Raw genomic sequence first — 18,793 nt, forward strand, 5'->3', positions numbered from 1 at the left:
GAATGGCACCGCCCTACCCCTTCGTTCCCCTACTTCTATCCAACTACCCAATCAATGCAAGCATAGTCCTGCCTCATGGAGAGCGCTAGCTGCAGTTAAGGATGAATATCAGACTAATTTTACATAAAAATTAGGGTTGAGTTGACGGAGATTTTACGATTGAGGTACGAAAATCAACCGCGCAACATCGGAGGGAAGCAAAATAAAAAGGAATAAGTTCACTTTGACTCCCTTAAAAGTGATCAGAGTCTAATCCATGACCTAAACCACAAAACCGGATATCTCAACCCCCGAACTATTGAAACCGTTGCAATTTGATTCCCTCAGTGGTTTTAGTGGGCGGTTTTGTTGTCATAGCGTCTACATGGCTGTGTTGACCAATCTGCGGCATTGACGTCGCGCTTAGGTGGCACTAGAGTTAAAAACATATATATGGGACCCATTTTTCATTCACACAAACAAAATTATGGGGCCCACTGACATGTGAGCCCTACATGTCATCCTCGCTCTCTTCTTCCTCCCTCTCTTCCCCTTCTCTCTCTCCGCTTCGGCCTTCTGCAAGAGGCAATGGCAGCAGCGACGGGAGGGTGGGCACTGGAGGCGCTGGAGCGGTGGCTCCGACGGGCGGGGGTCGGAGCGACTGCGGGTCAGCGGAGAGCTCGGCGACCGACGGTGGCTGGCAGGGAGAGAGCTAGTGGCGGAGGCCGTCCCCATCTTCCTCCCTCCTCACCGGGCTCCGCACGTGCCTGGCCAGATCGGCGAAGCGGAAGACGCGGTTGGGTCCGTACCACGGGCTGCCAGAGGTGGACGGCTTGGGCTTCGCGGCGGACTTATGGATGGTGATGCGGGCCTCGCCGAAGAGGGTTGTGGATGCCGCGCGACCATCACTGCGAAGGAGAGCACCATGGCGAGCGACTGAGTGTCTGAGTCGCTCCACGGCTTCAGGGTCTACGACGACGGCTGCGTTGGCGCGGCGGCGGGTGGCCATGGCGAGTTGTTCGGGCCTCGCCTGCCCGTCGCCGTCGCCGCTCTAGCGCCCTCCTGCCCGCCGCCACTGTCGCTCTCGCTCGCCGATGTGCGGCTTTCCATCGGGGTCCAGCCCCTTGATGCTGTCGCCTATTGCCGCCCGCCGCCGTGCGCCCTTTGTTGCCGTTGAGCCGCTATCCTCATTGCTGCCGGATGAAGGTGAATAGAAAAGGGAGAAGAAGAGAGAGATATGGGAGAGGGAGGGAGGAGGTGGGGCCCACAATATTGTTTGTGTCAATGACAAGTGGGTCCCACATATATTTTTTTAATTCTAATGCTAAATAAGCGCCACGTCAACACCCCGTCGGACGAAGACTAAACTGCCACGTAGTCGCCACGTCAGCGAAACCGCCCTCCAAAACCAACCAGGGAGTCAAATTATACCGGTTTTAACAGTTTAGGGGTCAAGATTTCTTTTTTTTTTTTTTAAACCTAAGCCAACCGAGCTGGTTTTATATTCAGAAGAAAAGCACTGTACAGAGGTCACCAACGGTGATAGGAGAAGAACAGGGGAGGGAGCAGCACAAAAGAAAAAAATACACCTCCATGGGGGGAAACTAAGGCGCTATTCTCGCAAGTTTTTTGCACCACACGCTGTCCATACATGAATTTCGTCTAGAATTTTTGTCATTAACTGCGGAATTTGGAGTGCTATATCTTTAAAAACCCGCCTATTTCTCTCGCACCAAATTTCCCAACATAATAGCATGTGTAGTGACTGCACCCCCTTCGCATGATCCTTGCTTTGCTGCTGCGTTGTTCATGATTCCCACCAATCGATTAATTTTTCGTCCGGGTTGTGGACCGGGAAGGAAAAGTTGTGGGCCATTCTTACCGTCACTTTGTCCCAAATTTCCTGCGTGAATGGGCAGTCTTTGAAAAGGTGTTGCGCCGTCTCCAAATTCCTGTAACAGAGTTGACATAAGTAGTTGTTTGGCCACTGTCGAAGTTGCAAGCGATCAGCTGTCCATATTCTGTTTTGTAGGAGTAGCCATGCGAAGTTTTTGCACTTGGATGGCGCCCATGTCTTCCAAATCAATTTGGTAGCCCTTGAGTCTTCCCTGTCGGCAAATTGAGCTAGGTAAGCAGATTTCATTGTGTATTTGCCGGTATTTGTCCATCTCCAGGTCAAGATTTCTGGTTTTGCGGTTCAGTGCCACGGATTAGATTCATGTTATTTTTAAGGGAGTAAAGTGAACTTATTCCAAATAAAAATGTTCAAATTTCCTTGCTTTCCTTTTCTACTCCAGAAAGTCCATCTAGCCCTTTGTTTGATCATGGCCCAAGCCCAAGGCCTGCGCCCAAAACCGAATTAATCCCCAAGACTACGGGAACCACAAGCAGCTGAAGGCTTGAGCATCGCAGTATCGCACTCGTGGAATCTCCTCCCGTCCCATCTCCTCTCCACCGGCGATGCAGCAGATGAGGTCCGCCGCCGCCGCCCCCTGCTCCCTCGCCGCCATGCTCCTCCGCCGCTTCGCCTACACCTCCTACTCCTCCTCCTGTGGGCCCATCCGCCGTCACGCCGCCGTTGCCCTCTCCTCCACCACCACCACCACCACCAGGTTCGCCGCCTGGTCCCCTCCTCCTCCTTCGGGCGGCGCCAGGAGCAGGGGGTTCGCTGCCTGGGCGTCGGCGCCCGGGCCGGCGGGGTCCACGGATTCCCCCGCCATGCAGGCGCTGGAGACCAAGGTATCTTCCACCTCTTCTTCGTGGCGCTTCTTGCTTCTAATCTTGGCGGCGCACCTGGTAGAAGCGATGTGATGCTCTCTTTTTCTTTTTTTTTATTGTTGTTGTTGTTGGTTCTTGGCAGATCAAGGAGCAGCTGGAGGCGGACACGGTCACCGTCGTCGACACATCTGGCGACGGCCGCCATGTCTGGTAATGTTGTTTTTACCCAAATCATGGACCCATGGTTAGCTAGCTTATATCTATATGTGCCAATAAACAAATGCGGCCTTCTGACTTTGTACTTCCCATTGAGGGTGCATCCCCGAAATGCGAGAGAATCGCATTCCCCATCCATTTTGAACTAATCGAACTCAGTAAAATTGATTGATATTAGTAACTTTATCCACTGCTTGACTGCTTGCTATGCCACAGACACATCGGTTGGTGCAATATGCCAATATCCTGTGCTTCTGAGCATGGAGAAATCAAGTACTTTAGAATCTATCTTTTTGTACCTGTCTGTTACATACTTCGGTGTTATATAGTTTTCTGAGACACATAGGTAGTAGAATGTAGATAGCTGGTAGAGCATTCCTACAATAGTAGAAGGTTTTCTTGTCAGCTTCCATGAATGATTTGGCTCTGGAAATAGCTAAATATATTGATATTACCTGGTTATGCTTTTCCTATTTCTAGTTTTCTTTTTTCCTGGAAGTTGAAACTGGTTTTTCCTTATAAGCAGTTTCCATTCACAATGATTTAACCATTTTTCTTCACTAGTGGTTAGTGGTAGTGAGCGATAATTCTTCGCTGAAGCGCTTATGCTGATTAATGGAGTCAACATACAGACCATCAGTATGCCTTGAAAGCTACCTTTCTATTCAGAATACTGATAACAGCATTCGGTCCTTCAACTGTCAAACTCAGTCATTCAGTGATCAGACATTTGATCAATTTATGACCTTAAATTTAGGAGCATCATCTGCTAATTCCTAGAAGCTGCCCCTTTTGCCAAATATTTCATGGATTCCATCAGTTAAGCTATCCATCATTGTCCAGGTGATCCAAGAATGTTAGAGATCAAATTCAACTGAATAACAGTCTGTTTTGTGAACTCATCCACAAGATACTTCTGCAGCCCTCTATTAACTCTACTAAATCAAAAGATAGGATGGACAACTATTTCTTTACTAGAGTTTTGTGCGTCGGTCCAGCCATCGCAGATGCCTAGTATTTTCTTTAACACATGGTATGAGTCTAGTAACATGTAACAAAGGTAGTTCCTGTACCACATAAAGATAGAACTAGTTTAAGAGAGAGTGATGAGCACCTGGCAGCAAGTAGCCCATTTTTTCCTTCTATTTGGAGGCCGTGGACCACAAGCACTATGTTTTCTCTTGCTGAAATTTGTACAAAACTGAACACTATCTTCTTAATAATTAAGAAGCACTAATCCAAGTAACTGACTCAGGTATATATGCTCCTATAGCAGCAAATTATCAGTCTGAAAACTAACGGATGTATATGAATCAGTCTGGGGTACAGGCTTGTTTGGTTTCTGGCTTGTAGAAACTGAGCCATAGGCCGATGAGCGAACTACGGAAATATCAAAACTGAATAGCAAACTGCCAACAGAAAAAACTGCTACTTCGGTTCGGTTCGGTTCAGTGTATAGACTTCGGTACATGTTCAGTGGATGACGCAATCACCAGTACCAAGCAACATACCGAGAAAACAGATTCCTATACTGGCCTTCGTTCTCATCTAGCGACAGCAGCAAAACTTCACCATGAGACAACTGGGATTGCCATCTCCTTCATAGCCTGTAGGAAGCCCACAACAGAAGAAATGCAAGTGAAAAGCCAATCCCCCTAGCCCGTTAGATGATTGACTTGTATATTCACGAGGGCACCTAGGACTTGCTCTAATTCGGAGCCCATGCACATGTGCGCCACACTAGCTTATTCAAGCCCTATATGAACCAATATAAGCCCAATGTGATTAAGCTAATTATACTACTAGGTGGTGATGGCACAAATGGCAACTAGGATTCAATTAGCTAAAACCTAAGCATGGACTCTTGTATATACATGTACATAGTGGTACTCCAAAAAATTAGAAGAATAAAACATCCATGCATGAGGCATGATATATGGCTTTAAGTTGGTTTGATCTCCTTGTCAAAAACTCCAAGCTGGAAACTTTCTCCCGTCATAACATGCCTCTGCTTTGGGCACATTAGACGTAGCCTCCAATTTTTTTGCACCATCCAGGTTAAAAATGCTGGCATAGATTCCGCTGTGACAAATATGGGAATGATGGTCACATCAGTGAGAGGAATATAAGACAGAATTTGTCGGCCTTAGTCTCAGAAAAAATTCATAAACCAAGAGCAGCAGATAAAATACAACAAGCATGCCTGAAGAGAAATTTATAATCTTCAGTCTGTGAGCTTTGTGAAAACGAATAAGAAACATGGAGAAATATGGATGGATGGAGATAGGAAATGGTTGTCAAGATTTTTATCCTTCTTTCTCAAAATTTAATTCTTAAAGGTAACCATTCATGTTATTATTCTACTTCCGATCCTGCATGCTACAACTCAAAACATATTTTGAGTGTAATTGCTTCTCATTTTGTTACTAGCAGTTTTCTGCTAACAATTGGGTGGATAACTAGTTCTTTTTTCCTGGCTTGGCCTACTAGTGTAGTTTGGCCTATGTGGTTTTTGATGCATTTTCTCAATTGTTTCATCTGTGATGTTTGTCAGAACAACTGTAAAATTCTCTTGTTTATATATTTCTGAAGTTGAGCTTCACCCTTTTCTGCCTCAGCATAGATGTAGTTTCCAAGGTATTCGAAGGGAAGTCTGCCGTAAATCGGCAGAGAATGGTTTACAAGGCTATATGGGAGGAGCTCCAAAGCACCGTGCATGCTGTGGACCAAATGACGACCAAGACGCCTTCTGAGGCTGCTGCCAACCAGTAGCAAGCATCTGCTTGAGATAAATTTGGAGTGCCACAGTGGGAACTGTTGTACTGGGACCTGACCATTGCCGAGAGGGATCACGATTCTTTATATGTACACAACTGAATGGTTAATATTTTTTTTTTGATACGATTGGCATGGCTTCAAGCGTTCAGAAATATATTCTATGGTAGTCTTAGGATTTACCTTTCAGATTTCCAGGGCAGGAAAATTTTGAATATTTTTAGGCAACAATATTTTGATGTTATGGTGCCCAAACTCACTATGCTTGTCATGCGGCTCCGTAGGCTTTTTGAATGGGATGTCACTATCGGGAGCAACGAATTGGCTATAATTTTAGTCGGCCTTGTATTGAACATGCGGTCGGGCATGCGCGATAGTGTTGTGTTTGCCATTTTCAGCAGATGGGATTTGATCAGTCTATTTACTTTCCTTTTAGGGATAAACGCGGCGAATACAGGTTTGGCATATTTCTCTATTTCTATCAGTGGCTGTCACGTTTGCCCGTTTACATAAAACTCTACAGATAAACTCTGTACATAAACTTTTGTGTGTATAATTTTATATACATACATATACATATAAATAAAAAATTATATGTATATATGTATAGATATAAATACAGAGTTTATATGTATAGTATAAAGTTTTTTGTGTGTGTAATTTGGTTGGTGGTATCTGAGTTGGCAGGCAACTGATCACAACGATAGGATTGCAGGGGTCATAGATGAAAGCTGAACTCAGTGGTGCACTGGTCGGTAGCGGTTAGGCTTTTGGGTATGGTAACTCTGTTGGGGATGCCGTTGACATACCCAAACCTTTAAGCGTCTTTGGATGGACGACGACAACGTCTTTTAGCGTCGTAACCTTCGTGAAGGTGTCGATTTTAAGAGTTTTGCTCTGCGGTGTTCTAATAGACCCGGTGGCAATCAGTCTCGTATAGCGGTGACTGGTCTGGTGTTCGGCATGTCTCTCACTAGTCTATGTGTGCGGTTAGCATGTGGTTTTAGGGTGTACACTCTGGTCCACTTCCTTCCTCGACAACTACCTATCGATGTAAAACTTTATTGTAACCTTTGTTTTTTTTCCCTATCTCAATAATAGTCGGATGACCTTCTTCGATCATACCAGCAAAATAAGTGCTATATGCTCACTTCGCGTTCTCAGCCCATGCCCAGTCATATGTAATATATCTCACAACAATTATGTAGATAAATAATATAAACTAAGAGTATTTTTTTGTTGAGTTGCATATTTGCAATAGAAAATCCCAAACAGAAAGAGAGTAAATCAAAAAATTGCAAGCGCATGTGTCATGCGCTGTTTGCTCAAATTGAGCTCGATGTTTTGAGATGTGTGTGCTTTCCGCACAACTTCCCAATGCGATCTCTCTTTTATTCTGTAATCATCTCTGTAATTAATCATCTCAACACCTCTATCAATCACAACTCTCCCCCTCTCATCCATCTGTAAAAATAATCACCTCTTAGCATCATCTCAAACAAGCCTGCTGTAAATTTAATCATCTCTAATCAACATCAACCTCTATATCAGTCAATCTCAAACAAGCCTGCTCTCTTCTCTCTCTCTGCAAATCAGTCATCTCGATCTCTTCTGTAATCATCTCAAACATGCCTGCTGTAATTTATTAATCATCTCTAATCAACATCAACCTCTATCAGTCAATCTCAAACAAGCCTGCTGTAATTTTAATCATCTCTAAACCTCTATCAATCACAACTGTAATTAATCAAACCTCTCTTATCATCTCAAGATACCTGCTGCTGTATAATTAAACCTCTATCAATCACAACTGTAATTAATCAACCTCTCTTATCATCTCAAGATACCAATCAACCTCTCTTATCATCTCAAGATACCTGCTGCTGTATAATTAATCCTATTCATCTAAATCAACACAATCAAGTGTACCTCTATCCATCTCTAAAGCACAACGTGTCTCTATTATCTCTACTAAATCATCTAAACCTGTGTATCTCTGTCATCTCTGCAAATCAATCCAATCATCTAAACCTGTGCGATGGAACCGGGGGGGGGGGGGGGGGGTGTGCATGTGAGCACGTACGTCTCGGCGGCCGCCTCCCATATTAGGAGCACAACCATTGCTTGCTCCACGATACGGTACTAAACAATGCGACCCGTGTGCTTAAACATAGTGTCGCCTTCGATGACTGTACGACTAAATCAGGGTACTGTTGTTCCTAGTGTACAGAGCAAGTGGTGGTGCTGTGGACGTACAAGCGTAGCATGTTTCTTTTGCTCTAGCGGCAGTATAACATTCTGTGTATATTTTAATAGAGAGAATAAATTGGTGCGTTCACAATGGAAAGATGGGAAATAATTACTTTTTTTTTGAAACCAGGATATATTAAGACTTAAAAGCACAGTACATATTTGATATTACAATTAAGAGAGGTGAAATGATCCTTCAACAGACTAGCATAGCAGTCTCTATGAGGATAAGCAATATGGGAAATATTTTGACACATATGTACTAAGTTCCCCCTAGTTAAGCACTTAGTTTCTTTGGAGAGCTTATCTGCCATTTTGTTCATCTCCCTTGGGAATTTGGGATCCATCTAACTTGCATGAGATCAGCTGGGGTGGAAGAAGTTATCTGCAGCCAAAACGGCCTAGGGCTCCAGTGTCCGGGTTCCTGCAGGAAGTTGTTCCTCTTTACTGCGTCCACAATGGTAGCGTTATCCATCAAGTATATAACATCTGCAAGATTCAGAAATTTGGAGATTTCTAAAGCAAGTTGGAGGGCCAGAAGTTCAGCTTGTAATGGACTCTGAGCTTTATCAGAGATTGCTTTGATAAACATAGCATTATGATCCTGGGGAAAATGAAAAAATATCCCTATGCCAGTTACTCCATTTTCCCAGGCTGCATCTGTATAACATCTGTTTCCATTTGGGATGCTTTCCATTCTTCTTTTGCTAGTGCCTTCCTCTTCAGTGTTTCCCTGCAGCACAGATTGAGAAAGAACACAAGAATAGGAACTAATCATTGCATCAGCCAGGTAACAGACCTGGGAAGGTTCTTTCATTATACCCTGAAATTTAAGATCATTTCTGGCTTTCCAAAGCTGCCACATAACATTGAAAAATTTGTTAAGATCAGAATTGTTAGCAGCATTAGAAGTGATGCAGGATATGATCAGAGATAAGAGAGAATTATCAGAGAAGTTATCAATATTAAATCTGCAACACGAAATCATCCATGTTATTCTACTGAAAGGACAAGAGAAGAAAAGATGAAAATCACTTTCAGGCATACCACATCTACAACAGGCAACAGAGATGTCATTTACTCTTTGGTGAAGTCTGAGAGCCGAAGGAAGAGCACCCCTAACCAATCTCCAAGCAAAAACCTTAACTTTTGGAGGCATATTTCTAGTTTTCCAAACAGATTTGATTAGTGCAATGGATTGAGAATCTACCTGTTGAATTGTTTGGTTCTCTCTTTTGTAAAATTCCTTGTAAGCACTCTTAGTATTGCATTGTCCATTTCTTGTGTGCTTCCAGAAAAGCTTATCCTCTGCATCGTTCTGCATTATTGGTACCTGCATGATTTTGTGCACCGCTTCTTCTTCAAATAAGGAATTAAGTTTGTTGCTATCCCATTCTTTAGTCTCAGTCCAGAGATCTGCAACTTTAACAGGCAACTGACTGGGCAAAGGATTAGATTTAATAAAATGATAAATGTCATTGTTAAGATCACACCAAGGTTGATTCTAAATAGAAATGTTGCCTTCTCCTAACTGCCAGGAGACAGAGTGTTTCAGCACCTTCCTTATTTTGAGTACAGAACTCCAGTAGACCGATTTAGAAATGTTCTTTGAAGCTTCCCAAAAAGAAGAATTTGGAAAATACTTACCTTTAAGAATTTGAGCCATTTGTTCATGAGGATTGGTGATGAGCCTCCAAGCAGAATTAAGAATTAGACTTTTGTTGACAGCTTGAATGTCTCTAATTTCAAGACCACCTTCATCCAAAGGCCTACAGATCTCCTTCCAAGATTTCAGGCACAAAGGGTTTTTATCCTGTCCTTCTCTAACACCTGTCCACCAAAACTTCCTGATAATAGCAGTGATTTTATTGAGGAGATTTTTTGAAAGGAGGATGGTAGCCATGTAGTAGACAGGGAGAGAAGAAAACACAGATTTGATAAGAGTTAGCCTGCCAGCATGGGAAAGTTTGTTCGCTTTAAGAGTAGTCAACTTGGCCCTGAATTTATCAATGATGAATTTATAGATGATGGACTTGTTTCTATTAGTGACAAAAAGAGGGTGACCTAGATGTCTGACATTAGAATCCAGGATAGGAACAGGAAATATTTGACTGATATAGTTCTTTATATGAGAGGGAATATGCTTACTGAAAAGGATCCCAGATTTATCCCAATTAGGAGTTTGTCCTGATTTCCTGCAAAATTTGTCAATGATGCTTTTTATTTGATTGGCCTCCTCAACAGTTGCTGTACCTGTAATGATTAGGTCGTCTGCATAGAGTAAAGAGTGAATAACAGCACCAGAGACACTAAGCTTGATACCATTGATATTATGATTTTGAAGGGCTTCATTCAATTGATCAGATAACTCATTTAAGGCAAAACAAAAAAGATAAGGAGAGAGAGGACAACCTTGCCTGATACCACGATTAGCATTGAAAGCACCATAAGTCTGACCATTGATATTAACAGAAAAAGAAGAAGAATTAATGCAAGAAAGCACAAGATTGATAAAGTGATGATGAAAGCCTTTCCTTTGAAGAGCATTGGCAATGAAATCCCATTCAAGTCTATCAAAAGCTTTAGAGAGATCAATTTTGATAAGAAAAGCATGATGAGGATAAGAATTAAGACCAAAGGAATGAACAATTTCTTGAGCTATGATAATATTGTTAGCTATTCTCCTACCTGGAATGAAAGCATGCTGAGAATCACAAATGAAATCAGGAAGCTTACCCTTAATTCTGTTGGCAATAGATTTGGCTAGAATCTTGTAGGGAACATTGCAAAGACTGATAGGCCTGAAGTCTTTAGGGGAAATAGATCTGTTCTTTTTAGGAATGAGAACAATATTGGTTTTGTTTAGCTCGGGAGGAATGTTACCTGTTTGATAGAAGTCCTGAACCAGAGTCATTAGATCATCCTTTATCCAACTCCATGCAGATCTGTAAAAAGCAGCATTAAGACCATCTGGCCCAGGGGAAGCATTTTTCCTCATGCCCTTGATGATACTCCAAATTTCTTCCTCATCTGGAATCTGCCAATCCATTTCTTGAGGAGAAGTAGTATTAGGAAGATAAGTATTAGGTCTATCAGTTCTATCAGAGCAAAACAAATCAGAGAAATAATTAATAAAAATTTGAGCAATATCATCAGGATTAGTAATATAAACATCATTGCTAACAATGGAAGCAATTCTATTTTTCCTTCTTCTTTTGATGGCAGCTTGCTGAAAGAAGGAAGTATTTCTGTCCCCATCTTTAATCCAGTCTTTCTTGGCCCTTTGTCTGTGAAATTCAGAGAGTTTCTCCAAGAGAAGGTCATATTTGGCAATTAACTCCTTTTCTTTATCCACTAGATTGTGCCTATCTTGGGAAGCTTGAATTTGTTTAATATCTTCTTCAGTGCTTACGATTTGATCCTGAATAGGTTTCTTCTTTTTGCTCCAGGTGGAGAGATTTTTGCTTAAGAACTTGGTTTTGCTGACAAAAGAACCATTACAATCGTTCCAGCTATTTTTTGCAACAGTGTTGAAGTCTTCCTCAAGGAGCCACCAATTTTCAAATTTGAAGCTTCTCTTTGGTTTCCTGAAATTAGGGTTAAGTAAAACAAGAATAGGAGCATGATCACCATAAATGAGAGGGATATGATAAACATTGGTATTAGGGAAGTGGTGACACCATTCCACATTGGCCAAACACCTATCAAGTCTTTCAAAGATGACCTCATTGCCCTTTCTCTTGTTGGTCCAGGTATAAGCAGGACCATTGTAGCCCATGTCAATCAAGCCCAAGCATCTCGTATAATTACAAAAGGAAGCAATTCGATTAAGATTAGGAGGATTACAACCAAACTTCTCCTCCGGGCTCATAATGTCATTAAGATCACCCATACAGATAGAAGCCCCATGAGAGCTTTGGGCTACAAAAGAACCAACATCCTGCCAAATTCTACTAGTACCTTGGTGAGAGGCATCACCATATATACACAAAAGATTGAAAAGAGTGCCAGAAGGGGTATGTACACCTACACCTAAGATATAGTTAGCACTACTCTTCACGATCGTGATGTCCATCTCATTGCTCCACAAAAGCCAAAGACCACCAGAAGCATTAGCAGCAGGAACTATATAACTATTATCTACACAAAAGGCATTGTTAATATTATGGGTAGAGAGGGAATCATTTTTGTTTCTGAAATAAAGATTACCTGCGCATTAGTAGAGGATATAATATGACGGAGATAGTTCATCTTTCTACTGCCAAGGCTCCCGCCAATACCTTGGCAGTTCCAGCTTAGGAACGTCATGGCTCCCGTGGCGCCTTAAGGGCTGACGCCTGATGCCCGAGAAGAGAGAGCTGATCCATTTCCATCCCCTCATCAGAAGTTGGTACATTAGCCCTAGTGCAATCGTCAGCTGGCATTCCACCCCACTGAACCATCCCAGCAGAAACAGCAGGCCCAAAGGGACCAGGTCCTCCAAAGCCAGCACTTGAAAAATGAGCAGCAGTAATTGACCTTGAGCCCGACGAGAAGGACTTTGTAAAGACATCTGCTGCCTCCTTATCTCTGAGATCTTTCTCCAAAGCATTGTAATCTGCTTTCTGAGCTGAGAACTCCAAACCCACCAGCAGATCCCCAGAACAAGCATGAGACAAAGCAGTTTTTTCAGATTCCATAGAGTGTGATCCATGGGGAACGACAGGGTGAGAAACATTGCGCCTCCAAACAAACCCTTCCTGAGTTCTAGGGCTAACTTCTGATCTCCTGTCCCAACGAGAAGTTCTGCCTCTAACTCTGATTTCTCTTCTTGGGGTAGCTTCTCCATCTTTTCTGCCTCCATCACTGCCTCTGTATTGGCTGGACGCCGTGTCACCACCATCGACCTCGGCAGAGAGGGGAGAGGCCTGCTCTAGGGGTTCTTGCTCTTGGTTCTCCCCAGGAGCTCCATCCACTTCCTATTCCTGCTGGCGAAGAGGCTCCAGCAGCCCACCCTCTTCCATCAGCTCCTCCAGTATAGCCATGGCCGCTCAACACTCTTCTCTTAGCATCAGAAGAAGAAGAAATAGGAAGAGGGCGCTTTGCACTCGGCTCATGCCTTAAGGAGGAAGAAGGCAGTAAATTTCCGGTTGGTGAAAGCTCTGTAGCCAAATTTCTGTCAGTGAGATATTGAATGGAACTAGCAGTCTGAGCAGGCGATTGAGGAACTTTACTCGGCTGTGAGTGATTAAGGCAGTGCAGAGAGCTGAGAGGAATTGAGTTCAATTCCTGTTGGAACTGGTGAGAAGCAGGCATTTGATTCGGGGAATTTAACTATTTGCTACTTTTACGTTTGCCAATTGTTCAAATACCCCTTTTAGGGTTGCAGTTAACTATATGCCATTAGAGAGAGAAGTTTTTCTAATTTTTTGCCACTTTTCGCACTGTACACCGCCACATGGGCTTGCCAGCGTGGAATGGGCACCTGAAATGACTAGTATACCCTTAATAGCCATTGGCTGCAATATAGAGCCGAATCTGAAACAATATTTAGGTAAAATGATACAACTTATTACTACTAGCTAAATGTATAGTTCATTTGACTGAAACCATACATATATATAGGATTGCAAGAACAATAGCATTTTTTTGGCAATATATAACATAATATACAACTTCATGACAACACATATATGTACAAGGATTAATATTTGTCAGCATACATATCCAGACATATATCTCAACAAACTGAACATGCACACAATAGCAGAAGTGCCTTAATTCATCACGTCCCATCCAAATATCTTAATTCATCAACCATACAATTCATAGGTTCATTGTAGGCCACACATCATTACAAAAGCAGGCCATGCATAACAGGTCCATCAGACCATACATTGGTCTATACATATAACAGGTCCATCAGGGCCATCAGACCATACAATGGTCGGTGCCATATAACAGGTTCATCATGGCATATATCATTACAAAAGCAAAAATACATCATCAGGCCATGCACATTAGAAGTTCATATTACTTCGAGATTGACGATTTCAGACATAAATAGCAAAATACTTGCAGATTGACGCATTTCAGCCATACATAGCAAAATACTTGCAGATTGATAGCAGATTGACACATTTTATTTCAGAAGCTTTGGTGGTGATGCCCTTTTTGGCTTGCTAGCTAGTTTTTTCCTTGGTGTGAATTTCTTGGTTGGCTGTACTGCCGCTTGCACCTGCACGGGTACAAGTGCTACTTCAACGGAGCTTTGACCAACCTCTAATGCCAGCCTCCTGTTGTTTTTGATGGGTGTAAGCAAGACATGAACCAAAGTTAAGTGAAATGAAATGAAAAACAACACAATTATGCCTTACCTCCTAGTGATTGGTCCAGGACTGCTTGTTTGTGTTGCATGCACTTGTGATTCTGCAGCTGCTTCTTTTGCTACAGCTGATCTTGTTCTTGGTGTATTCGCTTGAACATCAACTGCAGCAGCTCTTGTTCTTGGCGTATTCGCTTGAACATCAACTGCAGCAGCTTGGGCATCAATGGCACCCTTTGCTTTCTTCCTTCCCACATTTGTTTTTGTCTTGTTGTTTTTCTTCCTGCAAAACATTGGTTAGCTTAAGCAATACATTGTACAATAGCTAAAAGAAAGTAAATCATAGCTGAACTAACCTCTTCCTAGTTCCAGTCAGTTCACATCTTACACTACCCTTCCTATGTCCAAACCGTTGGCAGTCTGGACATTGAACTTGCCTTGTGGCCTTTCCTTTGCCCTTTTCAAGAGCAGATGGGATCCTATTCTTTCTCTGCCTACCCACTCCTCTCTTCTTGGGAACGGGTGGCAGGAGCTTGAAACCTTTATCAACTTTTGGCCACTGCTTCTTGTCTGTGATGTTAGGGATAACACTTGCATATGCTGCCTGAAATCTGTGCACAGAGTAAGCTGTGTCAACATATTTCTCCATATTTGGCTGCCTAATTGTTGTGATCAGTGCCAATGCATGTGGGCAGGGCTTCCCAGTGACCTGCCATTCCCTGCATGTACATGTCCACTTATCAAGGTACACCACATGCCTAGTCACTTCCTCATCCTTGTATGTCTCTGTAACTTCTGCTTGGTCAGGATTTCCTTTAGTAACCTTCAGATGGCCTAAACCTCTTGAGGCTTCATTCAACTGATGGATGACAACAGGAAGAATCACTCCATTGAGAGCTGTAGAGATCCTCCTCCTCTTCTCAAACAAGATCAAAGTTTTCTCCCTAATGGCATCTGCAAGAGCATCAACAGGCAAATCCTTCAAGTCTTTGATCCAACTGTTCCATGACTCTGCCAGGTTATTGTTGATGTAGTCACACTTTATAGCACAATCAAACTTGCTTCTGGCCCACAGTAGGTTGTGATATTCTTTAAGCCATTGTTTCACCTCTGGACTAGCTGTTGTCACTTCATCCATCCACTTGTCATGCTTCTCAAGCATGTAAGTCTTAGCTGCAGGCCACATCTTCCTCGCATAGATAGACCCATGAAATAATTTCTTCATGTTCTCCATCAAATGCCTCATACACTCCCTCTGTTCTGCCATGGAAATACCTTGTGAACTGCAGTTTCCAACCCTTTACATGCATCAGTGTGGATAGCTAATTTTGGAACTGGACCAATTGCATTGGCTAGCTGCTCCATAAACCAAACCCAGTTCTCTTTGGTCTCTGAATCAAAAAAACCAAATGCCAAAGGAAACATCCAATTGTGTCCATCTAATGCATTGGCTGCAGGCATGTGTCCATTCCAATATCCATTAAGGGCAGTAGAATCTATGCTAATGTAGGGTCTACAGCCCCCTAAGAAACCATCAATTGATGCTTTAAATGCACAAAAGAATCTATTGAAGTGAACCTTATCTCCAACTTTAACTGTGTCTATCTCAACTACACTACCTGGGGACCTCATTTCCACCTCTGCCTTGAACCTATACAACCAATCAAATGAATCAGACCACTTACCAAATAACTTGTCTGTTGCCCTCTTCCTACCATGATAAACTGTATGATAAGGTATGGTTATCTTGTAGGTGTCCTGCAGCTCCTTCTGAAGTTCCTTTGGACCCATCCCATTCTTCTTGTTGAGAAATGGAATTGCCCTCTCAGCAACCCAAGCTTGAGATGCCATCCTTCCACGAACTCTGCTTCTTGAAGCACACTTGTGATCATATTTGTTTATTTGGACCTGCAAAAGCAAACAATATTAGCAACTATGCAAAAGTTACTCCAATCTGAATTCAGCAAGCAAGGTGTCAAATTGCAAAGGTAATTTAAATGGTTAGTATAATACCCTGACACTCTTATTAGGTTGGGTCTTTGCTCTAATTATCCATGGGCAACCAATTGCATGGCATTTCCCTCTAAACCTTTCTTTGTCAGACTTTTCAGTCTCTAGTTCAAACTCATGAACAATGGCATATTGCTTCACTGCCATTCTGAACTCATCCATAGAAGGGTAAAATGTCCCCACTGACATATCTGGGTCATCCCTGTCCCAATCCAACACATCAATGGGTACTTCATCGTCCACTACAATGGCTGCATCTAACATGTCTTGCTGAATCTCGGTTGGAATAATAGGAATTGCAGTTTCTTCCATAGCTGCTGCAGCAGCTGCTGCTCTCTGATCTGCTGCTTTGAAGCCCATGGCCTCAAAAACTTGATCCTCATCCAACAATAAATTAACATCACAATCTTGCTCAGGTTCAACAAGTATAGCCAACTTACTCCAATCTACAACAGCATTAGCCTCTTCTGCATTTTGTGGATGGCTAGAGGTATCACCCGTCCCTTCTTCATGACCAGGAGAAGAAACTTCAGCACTAATCATAGCAGAGAGAACTTGAGCACTTGACTGATCAATTGGATCTGCAGTTACCACACCAGAGACACCTTGAATAGCTGAATCAACTGGATTTGCAATGCCTTCAATAGGTTCATATCCCTTTTTATAAATAACTTCAACACCAAACTCTACCAGCTTATCATCCAACATAGAATTCATCCACTGGCCAAATTCTTCATTGGTTGTCAACTTACATTCAGTGCCAATTTCAGTGTCCAAACCCCAAACTCTAATTTCTTGGCTTGGCCCCCAGATTATCTTGCTAGCCATTTCATCATGAAATTTATCCAAATTATACCCACTGCTAATATCAACCCACCAATCATAGTCTTGCTCTGACATTGGTAGCATTCCATACTCTAGATTCGCAACATACTTAGCAACCCTAACAAGAAATCTAAGCGCATTGCCAGGATCAATCCTGACATAAACAGATTCATAAAAAAAATGGAGTTAGAACACATCTAACTCCATGCATGCAACACAATACAAGCAGGGAGGGCAAGAGAGAAAATGAACTTACCAAGAAGGACAAACTGAGGGCTTCATCGCCGCCGGAGGACGATGGCGACGATGCCCTACCAGGTCACGATGTGCTGTTGGGGAAGAACAAATGCCGGGATGATGCCGGAGCTGCGGATCTGACAAATGCGTCGACGGCGGACTGCGGGTGGAGAACGTCAGGACCGGCGTGGGGCGGTGAGCCGGCGGGCCGGGCGGCGCGTCGACGGCCCGGGGCCGACGCTGGGCGAGCAGGGGCCGATGGCGCGGGACGGGCGTCGATGTCGCGCGCCGGGCCGGCGTCGACGGCGCGGGGCCGACGCGGGGCGGGCAGGGGTCAACGGCGCGTCGCCCGTCGATGGTGGCTGGCGGTCGAACGGAATCGGGAGAGAGAGGATCCCCTGATTTAGGGTTTCAGATGCAGGGGTATACTAGTCATTTCATGTGCCCATTCCACGCTAGCAAGCCCATGTGGCGGTGTACAATGCGAAAAGTGGCAAAAAATTAGAAAAGCTTCTCTCTCCAATGGCATATAGTTAACTGCAAACCTAAAAGGGGTATTTGAACAATTGGCAAACGTAAAAGTGGCAAATAGTTAAATTCCCCATTTGATTCTGGAATTGAAGTTTCTTCTTTGCCGGGATCACATACAGACTGTTTTTGTCCTTAGAGGCAGATGCAGCAGTTATTGGTTGGCCCAGATTTGGGGAGTGAACCCTTGCCAGTTGAGCCAGCTGAACCCTGGAAGGCTGAATATTGGCATTTTCTGCTAAAGGCAATCCATCCAGGTGCTGAGGTATATTTTGCTGCTGTACTACTGCACTCTTGCCCTTGGCTTGTTCTACATCCTTCTGCATAGTATTGGGTTGGATGCTTTTTTGACTAAAAAGGCTCGGGCCCACAAGAGCAAATCTGCCATCTTGCAAAGCACTATTCACCTGTCCTATCATATTGACTTTGGAGCCTCCTTCTTGTGAAGAACAAGTTCTAGCACCAGGACTTGCAAAATGCTGCCGAAATTTAGCAACCAGAGAATTTTTGTTTTCCTTCTCTATATCCACCATTGCTGCTGGAGGCAAATAGGAAAGCTGTGTAATCCATTTTCCATATCTATCATCTAACTGCACTTGGTCATCAGCTTTCTATTGTATTATAATTCTTTGCTTAATGGGACAAGTCTGAGAATTGTGAAACATGAGACCACAGAAGGTGCAAATGCGATGAATTCTCTCATAATGAACAAAAACCTTGAGAGGTTCTCTGATGTCAATATCAAGATTCACTATAGCTTGAACTGGCTTAGAGACATCCATCTTAACTCTAACACTCATGAACCTAGGATCTTTCTTGAGATTCTCTTCCACAATGGGGTTAGCAGCAGAGGGTTCACCAATTTCCTTAACCACTTTCCTAGCAGTATCTTCTGTCCTAAGAGCCATTGGGATTCCATAAAATCTAACTGTGACCATGATGGATTTAAAG

At 43.1% G+C, this 18,793-nt stretch overlaps 1 protein-coding gene and 1 non-coding gene across 2 annotated transcripts; one reads left to right on the plus strand and one right to left on the minus strand.

Moving 5' to 3' along the window:
- The first annotated feature begins 2,368 nt into the window (after window positions 1-2,368).
- Window positions 2,369-5,947, plus strand: LOC4341063 (protein BOLA4, chloroplastic/mitochondrial). The gene is made up of 3 exons (XM_015785665.3): window positions 2,369-2,718; window positions 2,840-2,907; window positions 5,532-5,947. The coding sequence occupies exons 1-3, from the start codon at window positions 2,440-2,442 to the stop codon at window positions 5,683-5,685; spliced, it is 501 nt and encodes a 166-aa protein (XP_015641151.1). The 5' UTR covers window positions 2,369-2,439; the 3' UTR covers window positions 5,686-5,947.
- Window positions 5,948-13,922: 7,975 nt separating this feature from the next.
- Window positions 13,923-17,505, minus strand: LOC9266936 (uncharacterized). Its single transcript, XR_010741943.1, has 5 exons — window positions 17,334-17,505; window positions 16,256-17,231; window positions 14,599-16,150; window positions 14,295-14,525; window positions 13,923-14,213 (listed from the first exon to the last, which is right to left on the minus strand). It is a non-coding gene; the product is annotated as an uncharacterized protein (transcript).
- Between the last annotated feature and the right edge of the window lie 1,288 nt (window positions 17,506-18,793).

Source organism: Oryza sativa, chromosome 6 (genome assembly GCF_034140825.1).
Source record: "Oryza sativa Japonica Group chromosome 6, ASM3414082v1".
Taxonomy (NCBI): domain Eukaryota; kingdom Viridiplantae; phylum Streptophyta; class Magnoliopsida; order Poales; family Poaceae; genus Oryza; species Oryza sativa.